The sequence below is a fragment of the Miniopterus natalensis genome, chromosome 17, assembly GCF_054644295.1.
Source record: "Miniopterus natalensis isolate mMinNat1 chromosome 17, mMinNat1.hap1, whole genome shotgun sequence".
Classification (NCBI taxonomy): Eukaryota; Metazoa; Chordata; class Mammalia; order Chiroptera; family Miniopteridae; genus Miniopterus; species Miniopterus natalensis.
In genome coordinates this window covers 28,378,755-28,394,631 of record NC_142097.1, presented here as the reverse complement: position 1 = coordinate 28,394,631, position 15,877 = coordinate 28,378,755, and the positions used below count along the sequence as shown (strand labels likewise).

Here is a 15,877-nt window from a genome sequence, read left to right as displayed (position 1 = left end):
GGCCTATCTGGGAATGTTCTTGAGTGCAGAAAATAAGGCTTCCCACCGACTTACTTTCTGACAGGGAGGTGGAGGTTATCGTACATTTGTGCTGGGGAGCCTCAGCGTTTGGATTTGGCCGTGTCCTGCAGGACCTGATGATAGCTTACCTTGCAGGGAAGGAGAGTCGCTCCCAGATAGCCCTCACGAGTGGCCCTGGAGCAGGAAGTGGTGAAGCACATCTTCCTGGTTTGGGAGGAGCCTGAGGTGGACCTCTCGCCCTGAGTCTGGAAGGTAAATTTGTTGTTACCTGTAAATTATGGTTCTGCTAGTTCATGCTATGCCAATCCAGACTTTCAGAGGTATCCCTCCTGCCAGCAAGAGAAGACAGATGACTTGGATGAAGATGGCTGTCAAGCCCTGGGTCATTTAGTCTTCCACACTTAAGAATATTCATTTTAAACAAAAGGGCAGATATATCTATAAAATTACCTTATTAACACATCGAGCACATACTGTGCAATGACTGTGGTGCTCTTTTTTTGTTGTTGTTTTTTTCTTTTTTTTCTTAGAGTAAACCATATGGATTGGTTTAAGAGGGCCTAGCAGAACCACAAACTTACAGGCAAGAACAAATGTCACTTTCTGCTACTTTCTCCTATACCAATCCAGACTGTAGGGACCAAAACAATCTCCCCCACTAAAGTCAACATTAACTTAATTTTTCAAGTGAGCATATTGATACTTTGTTGTCTTTAATAAAATATGACTAAAAGTTATTTTCTCCAAACAATTGTTAAGGCTTTTTTTTTAAGTCAGTATGACATTGTCATATCTAGTTCAAAAAGGAGTCCTGAATGCCAAATTCACTTAACAGTATGCCAACATAAACTCCAACTGGTCAGCAGTACCATGCCTCTTTCTCAATGAAAAATAAATCCATAAGATTTGGCAGCCTAACAAAGGAATGAATACCCTCCCTTAATTTAATACATACATTTAACTGCATCTGTCTGCTCTGATTGGTTCATCCTCACAGAATTGAATACATGGTCTTTGTGTTCATTTATCTTAGCTTAATCTATGTTACCTATATTCCTTCCAGCCTCTCCTTTTCTGATCATATCTGCTGGCAATAGGGATGGCCCTACAGTCTAGAGTGATATAGGGGGAGATAGCAGAACCTGAAGAGTCCAATATTTCAATTTTTAAAAAGCAGAAAGAGGTAGTTGTGATGGATGTATTGTTTTTGCACAGCTCAAGGAGATAGTTATGTGTACCCTTCCAGAATCACAAATCGTTGAGAGAGGCCACTGTCTCCAAGTTACTGAGGCAGATTCATTGTTTGCTACTTGAAGCAGTAGCCACAAATGGATTTCTGTGTTTGGTTCCAGAATTATCCTAGCTCAGTATTATTTGACATTTTCTTCCTCTCCTTCAGAAGTTCCATATAAACTGTTGAGAGGATAGGGGTCAAGTACTATTTTAGACTAATCCTCCTGTTGGGTTAGCATTTGCGAAAGTATGGGAGGCCTCACATGGAAAACATTGCCTGGTGTTCAAATTGGCTAGTTCTTGTAACTCCTAGATGTCTTTGTTTACTCATCTTTGAGCTTTGAAGATATTTTGTCTTCTCCTGATTTGTTTGTATTATCAGGTCTTTTATAACCTCACCTAATCCTTTTCTCTGTGATCAAGTTTCTAAATTGTATTTTATGAGGAGCTGATATCAAGGGCCGCAGAGACTGTTCAGTATTATCAGCATTTATATTCCTGAATTCACTTATTTAATTAATCATTGCATACGTTCCAGATAATTGTAAATGGCCTCAAGTTTTAAGGATTAAAATGTAGTAGAAATTGTAATTTAGGGACATATGTGAGATTTTTGGGAACTCCCTTTGTGATAGTCATTTTATTGGTTTTCTGGATCTCCATTTTAACCTTTTGGTGTGGAGACTAGTGGTTACCAGTTCTAACATTGAAAGTTTTCTCTTTGTTTATAGTAATTCCTGCATGAGAAATTTAGAAATAAATTATTTCACAATTTACCATAGTATGCATCTCCAAAAACTCTTCAACTCCAACTTTTAAATAACTTTACCCAGTGCTTTTGCCACATGTCTGTTTCAACAGGCTATATTTCTGTTCTGTGAATTTAACTAAGCTGAAAATACAGATAACTAAGTTTTGTTTCTCCTTTGTTATTGGAAACCACATTGCTGATGGGAATTATTTTTCTTTCTGCTCTTTAGTGAGATCTTTTAAAATTAGAGATTAAGGTAAAGTGCATTTATTCGGTGCAAATTTAAAATAATGAGTTTCTTAAGTCAACTTTATCCTGTGAAATCTATCAAGTTGTGATTCAGTTTTTACAAGAATTGCTGTATTAGGACAGCATTGAATTTTGAAGTCAATATGCATCTATTCTAATATATGTGAACCCTCTTCATCTTGAGCTTGTCACTGGCTTTTCCTGAACAGAATTCTGTGAAAAGGGGAATAACAATTATATTTTTAAAGAAAAGTGAATTAAATGGCATTTTTAGTTTAATATTTTTATTATTGATGGTAATGCTTAATTTTTAATGGTATGTTTTAGACTTTATGTTACTAAGATGATAATTTAATAATTTTTATATGACAGGCACCTATGGGGACCTGCTGGGGTGATATCTCAGAAAATGTGAGAGTAGAAGTTCCCAATACAGACTGCAGCCTACCTACCAAAGTCTTCTGGATTGCTGGAATTGTAAAATTAGCAGGTGAAAAGCACGCATAATGTACTAGAAAATGCCTATTGTTTGTAACATTTAAGGAAGCATAGTTGTAAATTTTGCAAATATTGCCAAATAAGTAAGTATGGTAATAGGTCAGGGGTTGGCAAACTTTCCTGTTAAAAGCCAGACATAAATATTTTCAGCTTCTTGGGCAATGCAATCTGTCGCAACTGCTCAACTCTACCATTGTAGCATGAAAGCAGACATAGCAATACACAGATGAATAGGCATGGCTGAGTTTTAGTACAACTTTATTTATAGGTGCCAAAATTTTAATTTTATCTGAATGTCACATATTATGAAATACTATCCTTTGTTTATTCTCAACCATTAAAAATTATTAGATGGCAGACTTATAAAAAATACCAGCCCAGCCAGCATGGCTCAGCGGTTGAGCATCGACCTGGGACCCAGGAGATCACTGTTCGATTCCCAGTCCAGGCACATGCCTAGGTTGCGGGCTCGATCTCCAGTAGGGGGCGTGCAGGAGGCAGCCGATCAATGACTCTCTCATCATTGATGTTTCTCTCTCTCCCCTGCTCCCTTCCTCTCTTTGAAATCAATAAAAACGTATTTTCTTTTTAAATCAGGCCAGATCTGTGGGCCATAATAGAGTTTGACAACAACTGGAATAGGGAAATACATATGATTCATAATACCAGAAGTGCACTAGTATTGATAATGTCATGTTTCTTGGGTTCTTTTTTCTTCATTCCCACTACTTTTGTGTACCTGGCCCTTATTACCTTATCGCTCATGAAGTAAATGTGTGGGGTATTTTCTGTGTTAGACACTGCAGGCAGGTGGCGTGCGGAAGTGTAAGACTTGTTTTCTTCAGCAAGCTTACACCTACCAAACGTTGAATGTGTTTCTGACAAGGTGCTTAGTGAGTAGTGGTGGTGTAGGGCACTGTAGTACTTTAGAGCAGGGGCAGCCACTCAAATAAGAAAAGTTGTCCTTAGATCACTGGAAGAGGTGTACTCTTTCTGGTCCTATTTCCAGGAATTCTCCCCCAGTCACCCTGCACACTGCTCACTGTGTTTTGCTGTAGACTTAATTTACCTAAAAGTGATGTTAATTCCATTTTTCTGCTCAAATATCTTTAATGGCTTCTTTGTCCTTAAAGCAGGGGTGAGGAGCCTTTTTCATGCCAAGGGCCATTTGGATATTTATAACATCATTCTCAGGCCAAACAGAATTATCAACTTAAAAATTAGCCTGCTAGATTTGGTCAAACATTTCATTAACTCCCCCCTAATGTGATGGCTGGAACTGCTTCTCTTTGGTGAGGCCTTGGCAGGGCCAGACCAGATGATTTCAGGCTGGACATTCCCCACCCCTGCCTTAAAGGATGTACAGCTCTTTGGTTTGCACCATATACCAATGACCAAATCTTTTGTTGCTCCCCAACACCAGTGATCTGTTCTAATGAGATTAATCTTTGTCCTGCCTCATACGGCATGTTCTCTGTCACCTCTGTACCTTTGCTTACTCTCATAAGAATGTCCCATGCTTTGTACTTGGCATATGACCCAGTTCAGTTCCCACCTTTTTCTTGAAATGTTCCCCTGCTATATAAACATTCTCTAAATGCCCGTCTTATTCTCTACACCGTAATTTAAAGCACCAATATATTGTTTCTGTCCTAGGTGTTTAAGTCAGTTGCATTTAATATCAAAGAATTATTTCTACCTTCCATCTCTGATTTTACATTTCTATTTTATCTAATTGCCTCATATATCGTATTCTAAGCCACTTCAGTGAAGTTTTAGAAGTGAGCCTGATGTTAATCATGAACTAGAGCTCAGCAACAGTTAGCAGACTCATGAATTGTTCTATGAATTACTGAATTTTAAAACTAGGTTTAATGCTATACATTTTTATTAGATATTAGCACATGAAAATGCTGACTGAATTTAGCTCCCAGCCTGAAATATAAGTTTATTGGGCCTCTTTTATTCCATTAAAGGCCTTAAATTAAACTTTAATCTATTTCAACATAAGGTTTATTAAATTATAAACAGGTTATATTATACTTTCTGTTCTTTCTGCAAAATATGGCTTCCTATTTGCTTAGTTATAATCATTTTTAAATGATTCCACAGACTTGTTTCTATTTGTTGAATTTCTTTACCTAGCATTTTCAAGTCTTATTTCCAAATAAATAGGACAGGAAAATTTAGATTCTTGAAGTAGCTCAATTCAAATTATCCAAGAATAGTTGATCACCTAATCAGCTGGATAAAATCATTTCTTTGAAATGTACTGTACCTGGGTTTCAATGACTTGAAAAGGTTTTGCTAACTTAGCACATACAATCTTCTTTCTTTCATTTTCAAGACTACACATTCTAATAGAACTTTTCCAACCCTGTTTTCACTGCAAATTTCTTTAGAATTTAAGAAACTATGGGTAAATTGAAATATATTCTAAGGAGGAAGCTATGCTCTGAAAAGAGTTAAACTAATTACATTGTACAAATGGTTCTCAAAGTCTGATCCATATACCATTGGCAGCAGCGTCACTGGGAACTTGTTAGAAATGCAGATTCTCAGACTCACCCAAGATCTACTAAATCAAAATCTCTGGGATGGGGCCTAGCCATCTGTCTGTTCACAAGCCCTGCAGGTGTTTCTGTTGCAGATGCACACTAACGTTTTACAGCCATTACCAGCAACTAGATCCTGTTTTATTTCATTCATTTTCTCCTTATGTGGTGACTGATTTGTTGGTTTCAGGTTACAATGCCCTTTTAAGATATGAAGGATTTGAAAATGACTCTGCTCTCGACTTCTGGTGCAATATATGTAGTTCTGATATCCATCCAGTTGGTTGGTGTGCAACCAGTGGAAAACCTCTTGTCCCTCCTAGAAGTAAGTAGTTTATTTATCCTTACCGTAATTTAAATACACATACTTTAATGCAGTTTCACTCATAGTAACATTAAGGTGATATAGAAATTAAAATTATATTTTTTGGTTTCAACTAGCTTATTTGCTGGCTAGACATACTTGTTTCTCTATTTTTGTTGCTCTTTTTTAACAAATACTTTATGAAGCAGTTCTACTCTTTGCTAAAGTGTAACTGCTTATTTCTTTTGTTTTAGCTATTCAGCATAAGTATACAAACTGGAAAGCTTTTCTAGTGAAACGACTTACTGGTGCCAAAACACTTCCTCCCGATTTCTCACAAAAGGTAAAGACAGGATCTTAGGACTGACATGTCAAATAAGAGCTCTGTAAAAAGAAGTAACTTCTAAGTTTTTTGGAATTCTTTTGTGAGCCAGAACTGTATTAAGTATCAATATTTTTAATAGTACAAGGGTAACATGATTTGTCGACCTCTGTCATGAATTCCAATGAGTTTTTGTCTGCTTTTGTTTCAAGGTTTCAGAAAGTATGCAGTATCCTTTCAAACCTTGCATGAGAGTAGAAGTAGTCGACAAGAGACATTTGTGTCGAACACGAGTAGCAGTGGTGGAAAGTGTGATTGGAGGACGATTAAGACTAGTGTATGAAGACAGTGAAGATAAAACAGATGACTTCTGGTGCCATATGCACAGCCCGTTAATCCACCATATTGGTTGGTCTCGAAGTATAGGCCATCGATTCAAAAGATCTGGTAAGCACCTGTCACGAGAACTACTGACCGTGTCACTGAGGTTGAAGTGTACTGCTTGGTTATTTTTCTCTGCAGAGTAGCACAGGTCAAAGACAGCATTCTAGCTGACTGGGCTGCTTATTCTACCTTAATTAGGGAAGCTTCACACCGGAATAGTTGTGTCCTAATTCCTTCCACTTGTTCTCAAATAAAAAATAATGCACTTTTGGTCACAACTACATTTGTTTCCTTACACTTTTATTATCCAGCCCATTTGAAAGATCTAAAGATAGCCTTTCCCTTTCCATTCAATTTTAATCAAAATAGCAGGATTACATGTGGTTAGACTTAATACTAAACACATTAAAACCTAAAGTTGTAATTCCCTAACTTGGGAATTACCGGCATTCTAATTGGCTGAGGGTACTTAATGGCACAGGTACTCTGAAGAGAGAAAGACTGACTATTAAAGGTTATTCATCATAAATGTAGAAGGCATGTAAATTTGCCGTGTTTTAGAGTATACATACCTTGTGAGTTTGAAACCTTCAAAGAAGCATGGTTTTTGGTCTTCTCACAAATGCTGACAGATTAGTATGTAACTTTTCCTTGTAGATATTACAAAGAAACAGGATGGACATTTTGATACACCACCACATTTATTTGCTAAGGTAAGAAGTTTTTATAAGAACCCTCATTTGTAAATTATGTTTGAAAGAGGGTTGTGGGTTTTTTCCTAAAATTATGGAAATCACAATTACATATGTTCACCTAAAAGGATTAAGACCTTGTAATTCATGAGGTGTTACTACTATTGGTTATAATTAGTCTTAAATTCTGTCTGTTTGCCTGAATTCTCTCTGTTCCCTAATGGAAGTGTGAGTTAAAATACTAGGTAGGTAGGACAAGGCATTTGGTATTTCCACATGTTAAACCTTTTCAAATTGGTAACATTTTTGTTATTAAAATGGCAACATTTGTAACAGTGGGTGTGCTTTCATGTGACTTTTTAGGTAAAGGAAGTAGACCAGAGTGGGGAATGGTTCAAGGAAGGCATGAAATTGGAAGCTATAGACCCTTTAAACCTTTCCACAATATGTGTCGCAACTATTAGAAAGGTAAGAGAATGGATTTTAAAGTACTGACATGCAGTTATAGGAACTGTGTTTGAGGAGTAGGAGGAGACCCCTAACATCATTCATTTTGACATAAAATGTGTGTCTGGATCTTCCCTGGGGGAACGGTTACTAGTATTCAGAATGAATGTGAATTCTCGTATCAGAGGTTTTTTGTACGGCTTGTCAAGATTGTCATCTTGAGTCCCGCTACCTTTATTTGTTGAAGTAACTTCCTGGTCAAAGCTAGTCCAGCACAGAATTATAACAAGGCCAAGTTTATGTTCATTTTCCTGCATTTTTATAGTACATTTTTGTGCCTTTTCCTTCCTTTTTATAGTACTTTCTCTTTTCTTTTTTCCCTTTCCTCTTTTCTGAGACTGCTTTAAGAAAAGATTTAGAAGAGTGGTTCTCAATTCTCAGGCCTAAGAATCCCCTGGGAAACTTATAAAAACAGGTATTCGGGCCTCGTGTCCCCCTTTCTGATTTCAGCAGTCTGGTTTGAGGTCCCAGCATTGGAATTTTTTTTTTTTTTTTTTTTAATCCTCACCTGAGGATGTTTTTTTCCATTGCTTTTCAGAGAGAGTGGAGGGGGGAGAGAGAGAAACATCGATGTAAGAGAGAGACATCGATTGGTTGCCTCCCACACATACAACCAAGGTACGTGCCCTTGTCCGTAATCAAACTCGGAACCCTTCAGTCTATAGGCCGACGCTCTAACCACTGAGCAAAATTGGCTAGGGCTGGCTTTTTTTCTTCCCCCCCTTTCTTTTTAATCCTCGGCTGAGGATATTTTTTCCATTGCTTTTCAGAGAGATATAAGGGAGAGGGAGGGAGGTGAAGAGAGAGAAACAGAAATAACAATCTGAGACACATCGATTGGTCACCTCCCGCTCTCACGCCAACCAGGGCCAGGAATTGGCCCTGCAGCTGAGGTACACGCCCTTGTCCAGAATTGAACCCAGGACCCTTCAGTCCACAGGCCAACACTCTAACCACTAAGCCAAACTGGCTAGGACAGGGCTGGCATTTTTTTAAAGTTCCCCAGGTTATTCTTAAGTGCAGCCATGGTAAAGAACCACTGATCCAGAATGTAGTTACATAAAGCTATAACTTAAATCACAATTTGCATTTTAACCCAGTTTAGAACCTTAAACCAAAAGAGTTATGATGGTTGCCATGTCTCAAGCACCTGTCGAGGTCATGCAGCTAGACAAGGCTGGTCTAAGCCCTGTTCTTCCTCTTCCTGACTAGTGATCAGAATCACCTGGTACGATTTAAAACATAGGTTTCCAAGACCTACTCCAGACCTACTCAATCAGAATCACAAACAATATTGCCTAGAAATCTGTATTTGTTTAAAAAAAACAGTTCTCTAGGTGAGGCTGACAGTCAACCAGGTTTGGGATCTGGTGCCATTATATCATCATGCTCTTTTCCAAAGAAGTGTTCAGTAAGTACAATATCAGGCCTCACTCAGAAAATACTTAGTTAATATCTTCTGTGCTGGGTTTGTTGGGGTCTCTAAAAATCTTACAGTCTTGTAGAACAAGGTAAGATGTACAAAAATAAGTTTAATACAATATTGGCTATGACAAGATAGGTACAGAGTACTATTGGAATTCAGATAAAGAAGAGATAACATCATCTCAGGAATCAGGGAAAGCTTTATAGAAGAGGGAACATTTGGAAACTTCATCTTGAAGGATGGTGAACAGCCCAGCAGAGATGCAGGAGGAAACACATGGGAAGAGACTGTGCACAAAAGCATCAAGATAGGAAAGCACAGGCCATGTTTAGGAAATGGCGAGTAGATATCAGACAAAGCTGCAATGGTATTCTGGGCAAGGCTTCTACTTTATAAGAAACAGAAGCCCTTCCACATTAGCTCTAAGAAAGGTATTGTGAGGACACAATGGCAAGCTCACAGACATGGAAGGACAGGGGTGAGAACTGAGAAGGCATGAGCCATTGTTATGCGCTCTCCCCTATCGGGCCTCTGTCCCATCTCTGCTCTGAGTCTGTGACACTTTTCTTTGGATTGATGATGTGCTCAGTCTGCACACAGTAGCCCCTAGTCCTGTTCTGTATCACAGCCTTTCAATTCCAGCCTTCATGCATGGCTTGACAAACAGTCTCTGTGTGTTTATTCTAGTTAGAGAGAAGCTAGCTGAACTCACCCTTTGGCTTGGTCCCTTAAAGGTTAGACACTAGCCCAGCCAGCGTGGCTCAGTGGTTGAGCTTCAGGAGATCGAGGTTCGATTCCCAGTCAGGGCACATGCCCCAGTTGCGGGCTTCATCCCTGCTGGGGGCCGTGCAGGAGGCAGCTGATCAATGACTCTCATCATTAATGATTCTCTCTCTCCCCCCTCACTTCCTCTCTTTGAAGTCAAGACATCAAGAAAAAAAATGTGGAGGGAATGATCAGATTGGCGAGAGGATTGATCAGTTGACTGCACTGTAGTGAGAGTCTGGAAGAAAATGTTTCAAAACGTTAAGAATAGTCAATGGCTACTGAATACTGCAGGGAGGCTGAAGTTGGAGGAGGATGAGAGTTGGAAAAAACGCACCATATTTGACAAACTTTGAGGTCATTAGTAGATTAAGCAGTTTAATAGGGGAAAAACAGACATCAGACTGCGTGGAATTACATAGCATATAACTTGAATAGGGTCTCTGGGTGAAGACAATATAGGAGTTCATTGTACAAGAATAGTACCGCCCAGCCGGGCGTGGCTCAGCTGTTGAGCGTCGACCTGGGATCCAGGCGATTGGGGTTCGATTCCTGGTCAGGGCACGTGCCCAGGTTGTGGACTCTCTCATCATTGATGTTTCTCTGTCTGTCCCTCTCCTTTCCTCTCTCTGAAATCGGTAAAGATATATTTAAAAAAAAAAAAAAGGATAGTACCTTTTCTGTTAAGTGTGAACTGTTTCAAAATAAAATATTTTTAGTATAACAGAAATTGGGAGACATTCGAGTATAGGAGATGGTGTTTTGGCAAAGGTACCAGTGGTAATAGGATGAGATGGGGAAGTTTGTCTTGGGGGAAAGGGGGCTACTTAAAAATCTGAGGTGTTAAGGAAGGAATGGAAGGGCCTTACAGAGCTGGCCTTAGATTCTATCATAGAGAAGCACGGTTATCTGTAGCATAAGAGAGAAAGTTGGAGCTTGAAGAAGGTGGAAAAGGTTTGGAAAATCTCCTCTGTGATAAATCCAAAAGAAAAAAGTAAAGTTATTACTGAGTAGGATTTAGAGCCTTACCAAGACTAGAGAGTTCAATTAATTGTAAAAGAGCACTCAGGCCAATTGCATGATTTCACAGCACCGTTTGTCTTAGCAGTTGGCAAAGGCACTATTTTCCCTAGACTCTGAAATCACTTCTTTGTAATGCTGCTTTTGTTTCTGGTGCATGCAGGAATTTACATAGATTTTTCATTATAATGTTAGTAATTTAACATTCAATAAAGAAGCACTTTTCACTTTTAAGAGACCTTTATGTAATAGATTTTCCATTATTTTAGTATGTAACTTAAAGGATCATTTTTGTAATAGTGTGTCTAATTTCAAATACTTGGAATTCTTTTCATTTAAAAGGTGCTAGCTGACGGATTCCTGATGATTGGGATCGATGGCTCGGAAGCAGCAGATGGATCTGACTGGTTCTGTTACCATGCAACCTCCCCCTCTATTTTCCCTGTTGGTTTCTGTGAAATTAACATGATTGAACTTACTCCACCTAGAGGTACTTCATCCTGATACACACTGGGTTTTCATTCTTGCTTGCTTTTTACGTGGTATCTGTTTACAACATTTAACATAGCCCTAGATTTCTTGCTGTGTGAATATCTATGTATATGTTGCATGTATAAATATATGCACACATAACAAGCTGTGGGGTGGTCTAAAATCAAAGCACTGTATTCCAGCTAGCATTAATAAATTATGTTGGTATAGAGTTTTTTCTGAGTATCTGTACACTTTATAATATGAATTAGTATTCTCAAGCCCTGTTGAGATGGTGATGTGGGCTCAATAGGTTATTGCATACATTAACTTTTTTTATATAGATACTTTAGTGTTGAGGGGACAGGTTTTCATTTTTAGATTTGCATGTGGCTTTTTAAAAGATGTACCTTTAAATGGCTCTCGTGGCTTAACCAGCGACTTCTCTGATTTCAATATCTGAACCTATGGTTTTTCTCTAAAGAAAAGAAGGGGGAAAGCCAAAACCAGTGGTCTATAAAAATAGTATTTGTCCAGTGAATTTCCTTTCTTACAAAGGAAGAAAAATGTCACCGGAAAGTGTTAAATGCTAGACTGTTCTAAGCCAGGATTGAAAAAGTCTGTAGTTCTTGTGGTAAACAGAGGAGAGTCACTTTTGCCTTAGGGTGCATGGGTATACCAGTGTCTGTCTAGAAAAGGAGGAAAATCCTTATAACATGGAGGAATTATTAGACTCACTATAGTATTAGAGCATGAATTAGAAGTTTGTCATTTAACTTGAAATCTCAGAGAGTGCTGAGTTACTTTTTATCTACTTTTAGTATTGTGCTAATTTTAAATGAACTGCTACTTAAACCAGTTGTGTCTTTCAGGTTACACTAAACTTCCTTTTAAATGGTTTGACTACCTCAGGGAAACTGGCTCCATTGCAGCACCAGTAAAACTATTTAATAAGGTAAATTTAAATGATGACATGATAATTATGTGGAACTTTACACAAATGTAAATCATTAGTGATCAAAGTGTTTTTGCTTTATATTAGAATTTCTTAGTGGAGATTTATATTTAAAAAAATAGAGAGTAATAAAACAATATAAATACTTCTTTTGCCTAAGAAGTGAAGCTTGTTTTTCAAACTTTGTTTCATTTTTTTAATCTGAGTAAAATAGAAATGAATACATTATGTAACTAGTTCTCAAATATTTCACCTTCATATGTTTCAATAACTAAAGAATTATTGGGGATTTTTTTTGGTTTAAATGATGTTATTGGGTAATGTTGCTTCCTTCTTTTCCCTCTCGTAGTGGTAGTGGAGTTATGCATTCTTCTTTTCACCAGTGTTAATGTTTTGCTTCTCCATGTCAGGATGTTCCAAATCACGGATTTCGTGTAGGAATGAAATTAGAAGCAGTAGATCTCATGGAGCCACGTTTAATATGTGTAGCCACAGTAACTCGAATTATTCATCGTCTCTTGAGGATACATTTTGATGGATGGGAAGAAGAGTATGATCAGTGGGTAGACTGTGAGTCTCCTGACCTCTATCCTGTAGGGTGGTGTCAATTAACTGGATATCAGCTACAGCCTCCGGCATCACAGTGTAAGTTGGTATACAGAAAAGGTGTCCTTTTGTAAAAATCAGCAATTCTTCAGAGGACTATCTCACATAAATCATCTTGTGAGCTCACAGGACAAGAATATACCTATGTCTGATTGGTTGCCAGGTAAGATCTTAAGACTCAACAACAATTTCACAGAATCAGACCGTGTGTGCCATGGCCGTGTGAACTCAATAGTCAGTTACATAATGACTATAAAAACACGACAGTAAGAGCACTCACCAAATTAAACTAGATTTATTTTAATGAGTTGAAAATTATAGGCTAAAAATTTACTGGTATATGATGAGTGCTTGCTGAATAAATAGTGGAATCTGTTTGATATTGAGGTTTGTGGTTTTATTGGAATAAGCACCCTTATTTTCAAAGCATTATATACTTTTATAAGCATAACAGTCTTGGTAAAGGTAGTTCATCTAAATTGTACCTATAGTTAGTTGTAAGTAATTTATCTGGTACCAATTTCCCCTTTTATCTTTCAGCGTCAAGAGAAAGCCAATCAGGTTCATCAAAACAGAAGAAAAAGGCTAAGTCCCAGCAATACAAAGGACATAAGAAAAGTGGGTCACCACATAGTGTTTATATACATTTCCTAAATTGTTAACCTGTTGGGGTCACGGTATTTTTGCACAGAAAATGATACCCCTGTGAGAGCTGATGACTGTGCATTGTGTATTATGCTTAAAGGTGCAGTATGCCATAAAAGGCAAACATTTGCAATAACGAGAAACACATATTTTAATTGACAGAAAATGATTACCATAATATTTATAACATACATGGTAAAGAATAGAGTATACAAGTGATTCTTGAAATAATATGTAAACCTACTGGAAATCAATTCTTTTTTTAAAACTTTTTTATTAAAAAATTTTAAAAGCAGATGCTTGTTTCTTATAGTAGACTTGGAACCTAAAAAACCCAAGACTCTTATAAACCAGAACTCTAGAACAATACTTAAAGTGAATTCAAATTGATGGCTAACAAAGTCAAGCTTAAGAAAATTTTTTAAAATATGGTTTCTATATTTTACCTTACAATGAATGATTATTGGGATTAATAACCAAAATAGTACAAAATATATTAATAGCTCTATCTGATTCTTTTAAAATCTTTTTTCTCCACCATAGAAAGCCACAGATTCTCTTCATGAAGATGGTCATGGAATATTTCATTCTAAGATAAGATTGTTTTCATGTAAAGATATTTTTAAAAGTAAAAAGTACATTTGAAGATAAAAGCTAAATCAGTTTTTTTCCAGCTGACTTACCATAAGTTCAAATAAGTACTAATCTGTCTCATTAGCAACCAGGAGACTGAAGAAGCATAAAAAATCAGTATACCCTAACCTTCCTGATATAGTTGTTGGTTTATAATTCTTTCATTGGGGAATTTGAAAGCTCCTACCAGCCACTGCACTGGTGCTTTAATTTCCTTCCAGCACAAAACCTGGGCCAGCCTCACAGTAGTGGTGGCTTCTAGGCCTGTCACTTACCCTCTCTTATAGGCATAAGCCTCCCATAGGCCCAGAATTATTTTGCCCACTAATTGCTTGTCACGTTTGATACTCAAACTGTAGAGAGTATTCCCAGACCAGGCAGGCCAAAGTGATTTCCCATTTATCAGGAAATTGTTAGGGGGAATTCAATGGAAACTTTGTCAGTGGACTAACAGTGGTAGAGGTGATCACTAATTTTCTGTAAGGTTAATTTTCTAACAGGCTGCTTCAGCTGTCTTTTCCCTTTCTATGGACAAGACTGAGATTTCAGAATTTTCTTTCCAAGATGTTGAGTTAAGAATGTTTTTTATTACTCAGTGGTTATATGATGATACTTGTCACAGATAATTTCTGAGCATTATATACACAATTTACATGCTTCCCACATGCTATGTGACTCTTGCAGGCTTTTTTTGTGGTTTATGGAGCTTGATGATTTTGAATTAATGGGCTAGGGACATGGGAAGAAATGTGAAATTAATGAAGTGATAATATCAGTACCCCAGTTTTTAGTGACATTTAGAAAAAGAATTGAGCTATAAACGTATGTGTTCTTTAACATTTTAATAGCTCATATTGTGGCTTTATCTCTAATTATTTAAACATCCTTCGGATGCAGAAGGAAGAGAGCTATAAACTCAGGATCCCTCATTAGTAAACCTGTGGGGCCAGATGTATTTTAGAATTCAGAATTTTTTGGATTTTGGAGAAGTACAGTGTGTGCAGCACATATTAACACCCCTTGCAGACTCTGGAGCATTTTATGAAGCAAAGTATATTTAAATATTTACATTAAATGGACCAAATAAAGATTATAAATAGTATGACCAAGTGAGATCTGGTTTTGTTACCAGAGTTTTACAGAAACTTTGCATTTTGGAATTGTGGTGCCATGTGAGTGAAGAAGAAGCTGTCTTCATTATAAGGGATCGTTTGCTCCTTTTATTTTTTATGGTAGTCAGCAAATCATTTGTTAGAAATGTTTCCCACAAAACTTTACCTACATGAATAAGAAAGAATTTGGGGCCCAGAAACCTAAGTCATCCATTACACCCAGATTTGTATCTACAGCAGACCACAAAACCTTGCCTTTGTTTGAACTTCGCCTACAGGTTATTCTACTCTGGCTCCGCTGTTTTCTCTGGACAGCCCCTCGGTCTTTCTGTACCTAGAGTCATCTATGGGCGTATTTGAGGCAGTGCTTATTGTTTACAGAAATAGACAGCTGATTGGCTTCATTATTTAGTTCTTTTGTAATGAGCTGTGTTTGTGCTATAAAGGGATAACCAACCAGTGCTTTAAAAAAATAAGTCCTATTCTGCCAAGAGGTTCATATAGACTGTTGTGTGCATGTGATCCGTCCAGTCTGAAAAGCCTTTCTTTCTCAAGGTTTAGTTATTCTAGAGCCAGAAAACCTGTGCGGATTTCTGTCATCTTGGGAGCTATTAGAAGTAGTGGAGAGTTAGAGGTTCTCCTTGCATTTTTACCTCTAGGTGTATAGTACATTAGAAAATTCTAAATGATTCCTGTGCGTGATTTAGGTTTGGCAGTTGAGTGTGTAC

The 15,877-nt window shown here is 37.5% G+C and overlaps 1 protein-coding gene across 6 annotated transcripts in view; it reads left to right on the top strand.

Annotated features, from left to right (window-relative positions):
* The window catches only part of MBTD1 (mbt domain containing 1), a 45,790-nt gene that overhangs the window by 20,588 nt on the left and 9,325 nt on the right, over positions 1-15,877 (top strand). For all 6 annotated transcript variants that reach the window (XM_087826216.1, XM_016203369.2, XM_016203367.2 and 3 more), the window contains 10 exons: positions 2,627-2,744; positions 5,498-5,632; positions 5,866-5,954; positions 6,146-6,380; positions 6,975-7,030; positions 7,373-7,477; positions 11,070-11,217; positions 12,071-12,153; positions 12,564-12,798; positions 13,300-13,377. In XM_087826216.1, the coding sequence (XP_087682342.1) occupies positions 2,627-2,744; positions 5,498-5,632; positions 5,866-5,954; positions 6,146-6,380; positions 6,975-7,030; positions 7,373-7,477; positions 11,070-11,217; positions 12,071-12,153; positions 12,564-12,798; positions 13,300-13,377 (1,282 nt within the window). The remainder of the gene's footprint in view (positions 1-2,626; positions 2,745-5,497; positions 5,633-5,865; positions 5,955-6,145; positions 6,381-6,974; positions 7,031-7,372; positions 7,478-11,069; positions 11,218-12,070; positions 12,154-12,563; positions 12,799-13,299; positions 13,378-15,877) is intronic.